Genomic DNA, 14,197 nt, shown 5'->3' on the forward strand with positions numbered 1-14,197 from the left:
ACCCGAGCCACCCCTAGTAAACATATATCCTAAGTGAAAGTCATGTGCTTACAGTGGAAACACAGCTCCTCCTCCAACCAGACCACCATCCTTAAGCTTCTGAGTGTAAATATTACTTTATTTTTGGTGTAGGCATTTTAATCTTGCTGCGCATATGTATTTTCTAAATATTCTACAATTTGTACATGTTCCATTTCAAATAAAACAGAATAAGTGATTTTAAAATTTAAAGAGGTAAAAGAAACTATAAGAAAACAGAAGCTTTTTTTTTTGGTTTGAAAATTATTTATTGAATCTCTCCATACACAGGCAAAAATAAGTGTGCCACTTAACATACTGGAACTTGCCTAACTTAATCATTGCCTAGAGAAGGGAAGATTATCCCCAAAACGTGCTTAACCAGGAGGCCAATGCATCTGTCGACCTCCAAGAACATGGAGATGAACGTGATAGACAGACTGTCCACCATCTGAACCTTCATTCACTACCATTCGGTAACCCTTATTCAGGCCCAGATCTGCAGCACATTTCTTGCCAACAATCATTAAGTGTCCAAGAAGACTTTCATCATCATCTTCTGCTGCAGAAATCTGGGATATATGTTTCTTGGGTATCACCAGAAAATGTGTTGGTGCTTGAGGAGAAATGTCGTGGAAAGCAAGGCACCGGTCATCCTCAAAAATGATTTTGGCTGGGATTTCCTTGCGGATGATCTTCCCGAAGATCGTGTCGCCACCAGGCCGAGCGACCTGAGCCTTGGCGATCTCATCTGCCATCTCTGCCTCTCTCCCGCGGTGCGGCCAAGGGAGAGGCTCAGAAGGAGGGAGGAACCAGCTCAGAAAACAGAAGCTTTAAATGAGGTGGTTTCAGCTGGGCACGGTGGCTTACACCTATAATCCCAGCACTCTGGGAGATAGAGGTGAGAAGGTAATTTGTGGTCAGGAGTTGGAGACCCGCTTGGCCAAGATGGCAAAACCCTGTCTCTACTAAAAATACAAAAGTTAGCCAGGCATGGTGGTGGGCACCTGTAATCTCAGCTACTTGGGAGGCTGAGACAGGAGAATCGCTTGAACCTGGAGGGGCAGAGGTTGCAGTGAGCTGAGATCGCCCCACTGCACTCCAGCCTGGGTGACAGAGTGAGACTCCATCTCAAAAAAAAAAAAAAAAAATGAGGTTGTTTCAAAAGAAGATATTGATTTTATAAAATAGTTAACAATTAAATACATGCCAGAGTACTGCACAAACCTTTGGAGAACAGAAGACATGTAAAAGTAGTTCCAGTCTTCAACACCAAATAAGTTAATTAAGTCTGAGCATTGCTTCATATGTTCGTTGGCCATTTGTATATTTTCTTGTTTTTTTTTTTTTTTGTTTCAGCTTTTAGGTTCCATGGTACGTGTGCAGGAAACATAGTTTTGTTACATAGGTAAATGTGTGCCATGTGGCTTGTCGCACAGATCAACCTATCACCTAGGTATTAAGCCCAGCATCTATTAGCAGTTCTTGATGCTCTCCCAGCCCCGACTGAGAGGCCTCAGTATGTGTTTCCCCGACATGTGTCCATGTGTTCTCATTGTTTAGCCTCCACTTATAAGTGAAAACGTGGTGTTTGGTTTTCTGTTCCTGCATAAGTTTCCTGAGGATAATGGCTTCCACCTCCATCCAGGTTCCTGCAAAGGACATGATCTAGTTCCTTTTTATGGCTGCATAGTATTCCATGGTTTATATGGACGCATTTTCCTTATCCAGTCTGTCACTGATGGGCATTTGGGTTGATTCCACATCTTTGTTACTGTGAATAATGCTGCAGTGAACACATGCTGGAATGTATCTTTGTAACAGAATGATTTATATTCCTTTTGGTATATATCCAATAATGGGATTGCTGGGTCAAATGGTATGTCTGCTTCTCGGTCTCTAAGGAGCCACTACACTATCTTGCACAATAGTTGAAATGATTTCTAAGGGTAAATTTTAAATTTCAAAAAGTGACTAAGTTAGAATGTTGTTTGAATTTCAACATTTGGCATTCCTGGAAGAACTTCTTCCTAATCTCTGGGGTTCCCTGGAGGAGGCAAAATAATTTAGCAATACCCCTAGCTGAGCCACTTGTAGCTGCATCTCAATTCCTTTACGTTGTGTGGAGTTTGGCCTTAGACCCACGGATTCCAGTGCTGTCCAGTATGGTAGCACAAGCAATGTGTGGCTATTTGAAATGTGGCCAGTCTGAAATAAGATGTGCTGTAAGCATAAGGTACATACTGGATTTTGAAGACAGTACCAAAAATTGAAAATATCTGATTAATAATTTTATATTAATCACATGTTGAAATGATTTTTTTTAAGACAGCTTTTTGCTCTTTTTGCCCAGGCTGGAGTGCAATGGCACAATCTTGGCTCAGTGCAAGCTCAGCCTTCTGGGTTCAAGTGATTCTCCTGCCTCAGCCTCCTGAATAGTTGGGGTTACACGTGCCCACCACCATCCTTGGCTAATTTTTTGTATTTTTAGTAGAGATAGGTTTCATCATTTGGCCAGGCTGGTCTCGAACTCCTGACCTCAAGTGACCCACCTGCCTCAGTTTCCCAAAGTGCTGGGATTATAGGCGCGAGCCACCGTGCCTGGTCTAACATATTCTTGATATACTGAGTTAAATAAAATAGATTATTACAATTAATTTTATTTCTTTTTATATTTTAAAACATGACTACTAGAAAATTTAATATTATGTTACTGCTTTATATGACTATTAGATAGTGCTGGGCTAGTCCTAAGATACTGAAGCCTCAACTGTGTCTTAATATATCTTCCACAGGCTTGAAGTATGTGCTGCATATAACTCCCTTCCCCTACTTTGTCAATGCCTATATTAATAATTAGAGGTCTTGACAATAAATCCCAAATTCCATTTCACAATGTCCCCAGATGGAGACGGGGCAAGTATATAAATTGAGGCCCTGGGGGAAGCACAGCTATTCCAGAGTCCTAGTAGTGACTGAGTAAAGACAGCTTTCTTTTTTCTCTTCTCACACTTCTTTTCAAGGGGTAGTCAGGAATAAACCACTACAGAATTCCTCATAAAACCACACACCACCACCATCTATTCACAAGCATGATCCCGTTCCAACAAACAGCAATACTAAAAAAGCAAACCCAGTTGGCTGCTATCCATTAGTCACTGAGACGTTGGTTATCCCTTCAGAGGGCTAAACATAGGATATTTCACTATCATCAAGTCTAGAAGAATATTTATGCTACACTTGGACTTATGCCCAGTGACTGGGTATTAACAAAGTCATTAATCTGGATAGTGTTTTCAAGTCTAGCATCAGTGAAAATCCTGTTTGTTTAAACTGAGATTATCTTAGTCACTGTGCTCATTACCTCTTATTAGGTTGAGAAAATACGCTTGAATTTCTCATTTATAAAATATTCTTTTTGTAGAAAAACAACTTTCAGGAAGGCATGATGTTTGCCTTGATAATAATTGATTATTTTTCAGAAGAGAACTTCAGTCAGGACCTTAATAGTGGATAGAGTATAACTCATGAATCTATAGTTATGGCTTTAATCTTTGGTTAATTTCACCAGGAGAAAAAACTTTCAGGGTTGTGTGATTGCACAGAAACTTTCACTTCCGTGGGCATCTGGAGGCCCTCCCTTGCGCTTCTCTCCAGAGATTTAAAGTAGGTCTAAACACATCTGCAGAGAATGATCAGTAGCTCTAAGCTGTGAATTGCTTTCTTCCCTTGACGGCTCTAGTCTGATTTGGATCCACCTCATAATCCTGACCATGGTTTCACTGGAAAGACACCAATCCTCCCAATAAAAGGAGCAAGTATGGCTTTTCATTTCTCTTTATATAAGAAGCAAGACTGTAAGGATAAGTTGAATATAATTTCAGGCCAATGCAACCTTGATGTATTGAGAAAAATACCATCAAGAGAAAAAAGTACTGAGAGTAGTGACTTGTGAATTTACAGCTGCTGAAGTGGAATCCTACTGGCTGTTGTTAGCATTCATTTATTTAGCAGGCCTTTCATTAACAAAGAGTGGAAAATGGAAGTGCACATTATAAAATGAGATATATTTAAGTGTTTTTCAAGGTGAATCTCCATAATCCTTAACTTTTCTATCCTTAACCTTTACATTGTGTGAAAGGCAGGATTTTCCAAGAATGATCTAGGAAATACCTCGGCCTCCTAATCTATGCTGTTTTTGAACGTGATAAGATCTTGGTCCCATGACTGTGTTCTACCTATGGTACAATTTTCTTTTTTGAGACTGAGTTTTGCTTTTGTTGCCCAGGCTGCAGTGCAGTGGCATGATCTTGGCTCACTGCAACCTCCACCTCCCGGGTTCAAGAGATTTTCTGCCTCAGCCTCCCAAGTAGCTGGGATTACAGGCAGACATCACCATGCCCAGCTAATTTTTGTATTTTTAGTACAGATGGGGTTTCGTCATGTTGGCCAGGCTGGTCTCGAACTCCTGACCTCAGGTGGTTCACCCGCCTCAGCTTCCCAAAATGCTGGGATTACAGGAGTGAACCACTGCTCTCAGCCGGTACAGTCAATTTTTGAAAAGGAAGACCATTCAGGTGGGCCTGATCTATTCAAATAAATCTTGAAATGCAGAGCACTGGCTATGTCTGGTGGCAAAAGAGGGAAGCCATATGGGAAATGAGAGATTTGAAGCATGAGAGGCATTGTTGGCTTGAAGAGGGAGAGGGCCAATCCATGAGGAATGTGGGTGACATCCGAAAGTTAAGATTGGCCCCCAACTGCCATCCAGCGAGAAAACAAGGACTTCAGACCTGCAGCTACTAGGAATTGGATTCTGTCAATAATCTGAAAGATCTTGAATGCAGGCAAGAGCCCAGACACCTTGATTGTGGCTTTGTGAGACCCTGAGCAGAGAACCCTAAGCTAAGACCATGTGGACTTGTGACCTACAGAACTCTGAGATAATAAACAGGTATTGTTTTTAGCTGCTAAGTTTATGGCAATTTGTTGTGCAGTCCAAGAAAATGGATACATCTTGGTAATTTGTTGGATTCCATAGCTTTTCTTTGTTGTGGTTCATAAATCCACTGAGTTTACAAGCCGTGTGGCCTTAGGTGTATTACTTGTCCTTGAGCCTATAAAACCTGCCTCACTGAGTTTTTATGAAGATTAAATGAGATCCACATAAAGTGTTTACTGCAGAACCCAGCACTCAGCAGGATCTCAGTCAAGCTCTACCTCTGCTTGAATATTTATGTAGCCCGCAATGTCCACCTAAATACAGAGCTCCTGCACATTATTGCCGTTCCAGCCACATGATATGTGCTCCCAAATGGAGTCTACACACAAACAGAATTTTAAAGCTCAAATTCATCAAATATTTGCATTGGGAAATGAACATGTGAAAAAGATGTATACAAAATTCTTTGTCCTCAAACTGCCCAGAAGTTTGTAGGATAGAATTACGTAAACAAAGAATTGCAATGCAGTGTCAGCCACACTAGAATATACCAACTGCTGAGGCCACAGCACCTTTCCACTGTGTCCAGAAAGTGGAGCAACTTGTCAAGTAGACATGAGAAGTGAAAGCATTCAGGCGGCACCGAAGGGTCTGCAGTGATGGGGGTTGGAAGGACTCTGATTTGGAGGGGAACCAAGGGCGCCTGAGTGAGGTATGATGGAAGGTGGAACTGAGACATTGGGCTGAGGATGGACTGCATTCCATGTGAACCTCCATGCTAATGGGTTTGTGCTTCGTGCTTTTGGCTCTGGGGTGCTCTTAGGTTTTTTTTGGCATTTGAGTCACCTGATCAAATCTGTGTGCTAAAAAGGAAACATTGGTTGTGATGGAGAGGAGTGGAATACAAACAGGAGGCTAGTGTAGTAATAGGCTTTAACTTTCAAAGAAAATACAAAAAAATATCCTGAGGCTCTTTCTTCATGGTGAGGTCCTGACATTCTAATGCCTTAGTTTAATATCATTTATAAAATAAATGTCTGCCGTGATGAACAGCAAAGCGAGGACTTCTTGTACAGGTGGGGCATGGTGTGGGTTAGCTGCTGCCCAAGCTGGCTAGAACAGGAAGGGTGGAAGGAGAGGGCTGTGGCCTGAGCCCTCAATATTAAAAGCTATGGTCTGGACTGTGGCAGAAAGAAGGGGCTGGAACAGCACCTTCCTACACTGGCTTGAGTGGGTGGGCGTGGATTCCCTTCTAACTGGGAAACTACTTCTCATGCCTGAGAGGAAAGAGGAAAAGACACTTTGTTCTGAATTAACACTTGGTAACTCTTTTTCACATATAAATGATGTTATAAATAGCGTTTGGCTACAAGACTGGCTTCTTTGATGAGCAGCAAGATGCCCGAAATCTAGTTCATTTATAACTATTATTATTATTATTATTATTGAGATGGAGTTCCGCTGTTGTTACCCAGGCTGGAGTGCAATGGCACAATCTCGGCTCACTGCAACCTCCGCCTCCTGGGTTCAAGCAATTCTCCTGCCTCAGCCTCCCAAGTAGCTGGGATTACAGGCGCATGCCACCATGCCCAGCTAATTTTTGTATTTTTAGTAGCGACAGGGTTTCACCTTGTTGACCAGGATGGTCTCAATCTCTTGACCTAGTGATCCACCCACCGCGGCCTCCCAAAGTGCTGGGATTATAGGCTTGAGCCACTGCGCCCGACCTATAACTATTATTTTTATCTTCTGGATATTTCACTAACAGCCAGACTTTTGGAATATGATCTTTTTGTACAGTGGAAATGGATGATCTGTGATTGAGAGTTTATAATCATGTTAGTTCATCAGGTAATAAGCTTAGGATCGTCTTGAGAATTTAACGTGTTGCTGTAAAGAACTAGACCAGAAGACATCGTCCAGCGTACTGACTTAGAAATATTTCTATTTAATAATGAACCACATTGTTTTTTTTTTTTTAAATCAGAACAGAACTTTATTTGTGGACTCAAGATTTTAAAAAATGACTTTATACTTTAAAGTGTGCAATAAATTTTGATACATCAATCTTGATATATATATTTACCATATCAGAAGATTTTAAAAAGTCAAATAGTTTGTAATCAAAATGAATTGTGTATAACTTGATACTTTTATGGAATAACTTCAGCGTTATAAATAAAAAACTAAAACAAATATTTAAATTTGAGTTCTGATGAAATGCATTTGTAATACAATCTTATGTTAAAATTTTTAGAGATTGTAGGCTAAAATTACATGCTTATAATTTCTAGAAACATACAATGTCCTTGCTTTATGAAAATGATCCTACTGACTGTCCGGCGGTAGAATGCATTTGAGACACTTTTCTATGTGGGATAAGGGGCTGTGTTGCTTGATACAGATTCCTTCCAGATCATGAGCCCCCAGTGGGAGACGAAGGGGATGAAGGTCTGCAGCTGGGGAAGGGTGGGAGTGACTCTCATCTTATTAACACCATCTTCGAGTCACTTAATCATCCAAATGAGCATCAGCCAGATAAAAAGAAAGCTTTGTATCTTCTTATGCTCTGATATTTCACAAAAGTGATATTTAAACAATTGTGGCAATATCCTGTTTTAACAAAAATAATTTTCACGTTCCATTCTACATAATGAGGACATATCCAAAATGCATTGGCCCACATTACTATTACTTTGCTGATATGAAGAAAATGAATTATGATGCTAAGATCCATATATAGACACATGTGTATCTATGTATACTTAGGTATTTATTATCAGCTATGTTCCTACTTCCTTGTCTCTTAGAAGTCACTTTACTTTTAAATGATTCTTTGGGAGCCTGGTCAGTTTGCACACCTGACTTAACACAATCTGATTGATGGTCAGCACAAAGTACCTTCTGATTGTGTAACACTTTACAACATACTTTTTGCTTTCTCATCTTTCTAGAACTTATGACAGTCTGGTATGACAATGAGGGTGGGCACGATTATTTTCATTTGACAGACGAAGAAACACAAGTCCAGGGAGGTTAAGTAAGCTGCTTCAGTTCACACAGCTGGTGAGATATCAAACCAGGACTATATCTGGTGCTCATGCCTGACCACTGGTTGACAGTGGTGAAGACAAAACGCAGGGTGCATTAAACTGTGAATTGCTTCCTCTAAACCATGCTAACGATGTGGTGTTTGGAAAGTTGAAAGTGGTTTTGCTACTGTCACATTTCAGATTTCTAACAGATGCTGAGTGCTCATCACGTTATACCCCAACAAACTTAAACCAAGAAACAGAATTTGTTTTTACAGTTCTCACAGGGTGTGTTTATATATAATATATATAAAATATATTATATATTACATATAATATATAATATATATATAATATATATATTTAAGATATATATAATATATATATTTAAGAAGATTCATAACATATATTTACAATTATTCCTAAATCACCAAGATACCATACTGAGAAAGAGGCTTCATCTATTTAAGACCCATTTTCTATATAAGCATGCCAATATAAGGATGATACAATATAAGTATGAAATATAAATACAGTGTTGGCACACTTATCTTTGCAGGTGCGCTGGAATCTAGAACATTTCCCTTTTACCTTCTTCTGCTTACCCCTACTTTTGATTGTTTTACAGATTCACTGACACATCTGTAAGTCCCTTGAGGATCAGGACTCAGCCAGATTTCTCTGAAGCTGACAAACCTTACCCCAGGGCACAGCACAGCACTATGCACAGAGCATTCAATAAACCTTTGATGAATGCATGTACATGGTCTTTATGTATTTCAGTTTGGTTAAAGAAGGATTCAACCTACAGCATTTTGCCTACAGAGTTTTGGATTTGTAATAAAACATTGTCTTCATAGTAAACAGTATTTTCAAAAAGCATAAGAAATACAGTAATAAATTTAATACAAATTATGCATTATATCAACTCTTTGGTTATTTTAAACAAATCATTTGTTTTTTTTTTTTACTAGAGTGATACTAAAAATATAAAAATGCGACTACAGAAATTAGCTTAATCTGTAAACATAATAAACGCTGTAAACATACATTTACTACATAATTGTACAAGTGTAGAGAATGACTAGTAAAGGCAAGTGCTATACACTTCATTTAGTTCTTCAAGGCATATTTAGAAATACTGCTTTGTGGATCTTCAATGTTTGAAGAAGGAATTCTAACTACACTAAAATATGAAAAAGTGATGACTATACCAATGATCATAAGGATATGCAGGCAAGAGAAAGGCCTTAATACTTTTTACCCATCGCAAAAATGACTTGCTTCACATGTCTTATGAATCACCTGTTTAGTAAAAACTGCATATTAACAAAAAGCCAAATACTTTGAAAGTGAAGAAGTAAACTGTTTTTCTGTGAGTTAGTTGACTAGAAAAATAGATAACACACTTTCCAAGGTTTTTCCAAAAATCTAGGCGGTAAGGTGCATAAGGCAGGTCTACAAAAATAATAAATACTGCGAGTAGCACTAAATACATTGTAGTTTATGCAATAGTATTTTTTTTTCCAAATTTCAGTTTTCCATCTCAAAATGCATCAACATCTTCACACATGACACTTATCACAAATATTTCACAGTTATAATCTCAGTAGTTTAAGAAAAAACTGCCTGGCAGATACTATACAAGAGGTAAATGTTATGGCCAAAATTCACTATTTAAGTCGTACGGGACTTATATCCTATTGTGTGAACTCTAAAGACAGAATGGAACAACTGTGTAAATACAACACATTATTTAAAAGCGATTAAAATAAAGTTGTCATACTGTTTCTTCAAATGCTTTTTATATGCTTTTCTTCAAGATCTGGGAAGAATCAGTGGCCAGGTTTTAGTAGTTCCCTGGAAAATTTTAAGTCATGATTTGGCTAACACCATAGACTGTTATTTGTAATCTAATCAACTCCATCAAAACCCTGAGTGTTTTCAATTGCCATCTGAAGTTTATCCCATAATTCTTCAAATGATTCATAAGGTGGCAAGTCCAGGCGATTAAAGCTGAAAGAACAGAGGAACTGGTTATGAAAGACGTTGACAAAGCAAGTACCACCAGAGCACACAGCAGTGCTGCTAATCGTGATGAGTAAGTTCCAACACCACCAAAATACGTCTTTTCATCGGGGCTAGAAGTAAGATGTAGGACTGGGCTCTGGGCATGGATGCTCCACACGACTCCTTGTGGAGTCCTGCTTCTACCTGTCTTCCAAATGGCTGAGTTCCTCTACCATGTTAACCTCCAAAATGGAATGTTCTAGCCCCCCTTGGGAAGGCTGATCACTCATCACTCAGTTTAAATGGGCCTCTCTGATCTTCAGCTACCTGGATTTCAAGCCCCGGCAAACTTGGTAACAAAACACTTGTTTGTTGGGTTAGTGTTGCAGTCTCATCCTTATCCATCATCTACACCTGCCACTACAGTAACAGAGGAGACTAGCCCTGCTGTAGCTAGACGATCAGAGGAACCTCACTCTCTGAGGCTTTGTTCTATCAAGGTCCAGACAACTGCTTACCAGGTATGAGCTCTTGGCAGCTTTTCAGGAGTACCCCACTGTTCAACTGTAAACAACTGTGGTCCGTTTGAACCTATAAGGAAAATTTATTTGATTTCATTTACTCTCTACAAGGATCTCCAGGCATACCAAAATTTTTCTAGTGTAGAACCTACACATACAAGGAACTAATCCGGTTTATTTATATTTTAGAGATGGGGTATCCCTCTGTCACCCAAGCCAGAGTGAAGTGGCATGATTCAAGCTCACTGTAGCCTTAAGCTCCTGGGCTCAAGTGATCCTCTTGCTTTAGTCTCCTGAGTAGCCAGGACTACATGGGTGCACTACCATGCCTAGCTAACTCATAAAAAATTGATTTTATAGAGATGGGGGTTTCACCTTGTTGCCCAGACTGGTCTTGAACTCCTGGCCTCAAGTGATTCTCTCAGTTCAACTCCCAAGTGTTGGGATTATGGGCATGAGCCACCATACCCAGCCTTCTAATGTGGTTTCTTTAAACTCAAGAGATGAAGTCCTGTGCTGGATGTCTTCATTGTTCAGCCATGAAATGAAGATTCCTTGTCTATCAGTTCATTTTTCATATCACACGTGGAGTGGCATATCTGACATTGCTTTTGCTGTATCCTAGCTCTATACACACTGCATTTCCATATACAATTTCCCTCATAGGTACAAAGAGTAAATAAGCATTCTCTTTCTTTTTTGAGTACCACTGAAAATAGCTTTAATTTTTTTGAATTATACAAATAATCTGGCTGACTCTGGGCACACTACCTATGAGTTAGCCCTGCTAATTAAACAAACAAACAAACCACAATCCCAGCACTTTGGGAGGCTGAGGCAGGCAGATCACTTGAGACCAGGAGTTCGAGACCAGTCTAGTCAATGCGGCGAAACCTCGTCTCTACTAAAAATACAAAAATTAGCCAGGCGTGGTAGTACATGCCTGTGGTCCCAGCTACTTGGGAGGCTGAAGCATGAGAATCGCTTAAACCCGGGTTGTGGAGGTTGCAGAGAGCTGAGATTGCGCCACTGCACTCCCACCTGGGCAAAAGAGTGACACTCTGTCTCAAAACCAAACCAAAACGAAACAAAATCCCAGAGAGTAGAAAGATGGAAACCAGAGACTGGGAAGGTTGTAGGGGGTGGGGGAGTGAACAAGGTGGCGATGACTAATTGGTACAAAAAAATAGTTAAAAAGAATGAATAAGACCTACCATTCGCTAGCACAACAGGGTGACTATAGTAGAAAATAATTTAATTGTGCATTTAATAATAAATAAAAGAGTATAATTGGGTCATTTGTAACAAAGGATAAATGCTTGAGGGGATGTATACCTCATCCACCCTGATGAGATTTTTACTCATTGCATGCCTGTATAAAATATGTCAAGGGCTGGGCACAGTGGCTCATGCCTATAATTCCAGCACTTTGGAAGGCTGAGGCAGGCAAATCATGAGGTCAGGAGTTCGAGACCAGCCTGTTCAGCATGGTGAAACCTTGTCTCTACTAAAATTACAAAAAATTAGTTGGATGTAGTGGCAGGCACCTGTAATCCCAGCCACTTGGGAGGCTGAGGCAGGAGAACCACTTGAAACCAGGAGGCAGAGGTTGCAGTGAGTTGAGATTGTGCCACTGCACTCCAGCCTGGGTGACAGTGAGACCCATTTCAAAAAAAAAGTTGGGATTACAGGAGTGAGCCACCACGCCTAGCCGACTTAAAACACTTTTTATTGGCTATCTAATATTGCATTGTAATTTTAACATTTTGAAATAACTTCTTCTTTCTATAAATATATAAGAATTTGACTTTATATTTTAACACAAACAACTCTGGCACTATGTGTGGGATATTTGCCCCAAATTTGAAACAGTGAATGAAATCAGTGGATAGGCCTGGGTTACATAAAAGGAGGAAGAGGCCAGACAGAGATGGAAAAGAGCATTTGTTTGCCCTGCCTTTATTCTCTACTAACTGGTTACGGTAGAGAAGATAAAGGAAGGGGAGTCAGAGGCTACGAAGTCCAATTAGGCAAGAAATCACTGAATTGGTAGTGGCAAAGCTAACCACTTTGAGTGGGTTACTCTAGGTAGAGAAGGAGCAGCTGCTTGATTTGTTCTGCAAATACACATTAATGAAGCTTAGCAGGCTGACCAGATTTGACATGGAGAAGGCAGGGTTTAGCAATCCCATCAGATGGCCAGCTTCTATTTACATAAAACAATTCAGTTTAGTCAATTCCTAGGCAACAGTCCCCGACTTCTGAGGCCCCAGGACGATCCTAATCTTACTCGTTGTTCTGAATAGGGCTCTCACTTTAGCTACATCTTTTCTGAAGATTTATTCTTGGATTCTTAGTGTCCTTAAAAACAAGTAAGTATCATTCCAATGTAAATCAGCATGAGAAAAGTTGCTGTGATCTACACCAGAAATGGCACTTTAAAAAAAAACACATCTACAGTTTTATACATCAACCGGAAAACAATTTGACAGAGTACATAGAAGCTTACTTTATAGAAAACTGCATTAATTATTCTGAAAATCAAGAGATATGCCCAGTCTTATGCCCAGTCCTGCTGCTTCCCCCAGTAAATGAAAAACTGTAGCCTAATGAGATTCTACACCCCTATCTTGAAAGGAAAAAGAAAAAAAAAAAAAGATTTCATGATTAAATAAGTTTGGAAAACAATGCTTTTGTTTTCTTCTGACAGTAAAGGTTATACATAAGTCCTGAAGAAATCCATTTAACTTTGTTTAGTACAACATTTCCTCAAAGTTACTCTACTATGACTCTGTTTTTTTTTTTTTTAATACACTTATTAACATTCTGTGGAACTTCAAATGCTATCCTGAACTACCACATTAAAGGTCATGCTTTTTCTTTTTTTTGAGACGGTCTCACTCTGTTGCCTAGGCTGGAGTACAGTGGTGCGATCTTGGTTCACTGCAACCTGCACCTCCTGGGTCAAGCAATTCTCCTGCTTCAGCTTCCTGAGTAGCTGAGACTACAGGTGCATACCACCAAGCCCAGCTAATATTTGTATTTTTTGGTAGAGATCGGGTTTCAGTGTGTTGGCCAGGCTGGTCTTAAACTCCTGGCCTCAAGGGATCTGCCTTCCTTGGCCTCCCAAAGTGCTGGGATTACAGGCACGAGCCACCCCTCCCAGCCAAGGCAATGCTTTTTCTGTCACGGAAGCATACTGGGCATAGAATTTGAAGTTAAGGAACAGAAAGTGACTGAAGTCACCTGATGATTCCAGTTTTCTCCTTTATTATCTGACTAGAAAGTGTAAATATATTTTAGCCTACTCCACTGTCTCTAAGGATATCACTTTCAAAAGCTTAATACTTATTAAAATTAAGCTAAGTGTTAGTAAATGATAAAAGCTTGAGGATTCATCAGCCATGAAAAAGACAATAGGCATCACTCCCCTTTTTAATGATCTATGGAAAACCCTTACCATATAGTTCCGCAAATCCATTCATAGGCACCCGAGATGTGCCAGTGACAAACTGAAGTAATCTTATTCTTTTTTCTGAATCCATCATTAAAACAGCCTGAATAAGATAAAAACATAATTTAGGGAACAGCACTGAAAAAAGGGTAAACAAATAATCCGAAAACATAAGCAATCAGAATTTAGTTAGAATATTAATAATCCCTTACTAGATTTG

General features: G+C 39.6%; 2 protein-coding genes across 8 annotated transcripts in view; both read right to left on the reverse strand.

The window, feature by feature from the left end:
• Nucleotides 1-271: 271 nt before the first annotated feature.
• LOC100385973 (adenosine 5'-monophosphoramidase HINT1) lies at nt 272-793 on the reverse strand. The gene has a single exon (XM_002753497.7). It carries the CDS (start codon nt 774-776, stop codon nt 396-398), a length of 381 nt encoding a protein of 126 aa, XP_002753543.1. The 5' UTR covers nt 777-793; the 3' UTR covers nt 272-395.
• Nucleotides 794-9,360: 8,567 nt separating this feature from the next.
• NEDD4 (NEDD4 E3 ubiquitin protein ligase) overlaps nt 9,361-14,197 on the reverse strand; it is a 167,600-nt gene continuing 162,763 nt past the window's right edge. For all 7 annotated transcript variants that reach the window (XM_078335970.1, XM_078335971.1, XM_002753498.8 and 4 more), the window contains 3 exons: nt 13,984-14,080; nt 10,521-10,593; nt 9,361-10,008 (listed from right to left, as the gene is read on the reverse strand). In XM_078335970.1, coding sequence (XP_078192096.1) covers nt 9,906-10,008; nt 10,521-10,593; nt 13,984-14,080 — 273 coding nt within the window. In that variant the 3' untranslated portion in view covers nt 9,361-9,905. The remainder of the gene's footprint in view (nt 10,009-10,520; nt 10,594-13,983; nt 14,081-14,197) is intronic.

This window comes from Callithrix jacchus, chromosome 8, assembly GCF_049354715.1.
Source record: "Callithrix jacchus isolate 240 chromosome 8, calJac240_pri, whole genome shotgun sequence".
In the NCBI taxonomy this organism is placed as follows: domain Eukaryota; kingdom Metazoa; phylum Chordata; class Mammalia; order Primates; family Cebidae; genus Callithrix; species Callithrix jacchus.

What these genes read in the sequence shown, in the direction of transcription:
- LOC100385973 (XM_002753497.7), bottom strand. Translation starts at nt 776, where the DNA reads ATGGCAGATGAGATCGCCAAGGCTCAGGTCGCTCGGCCTGGTGGCGAC.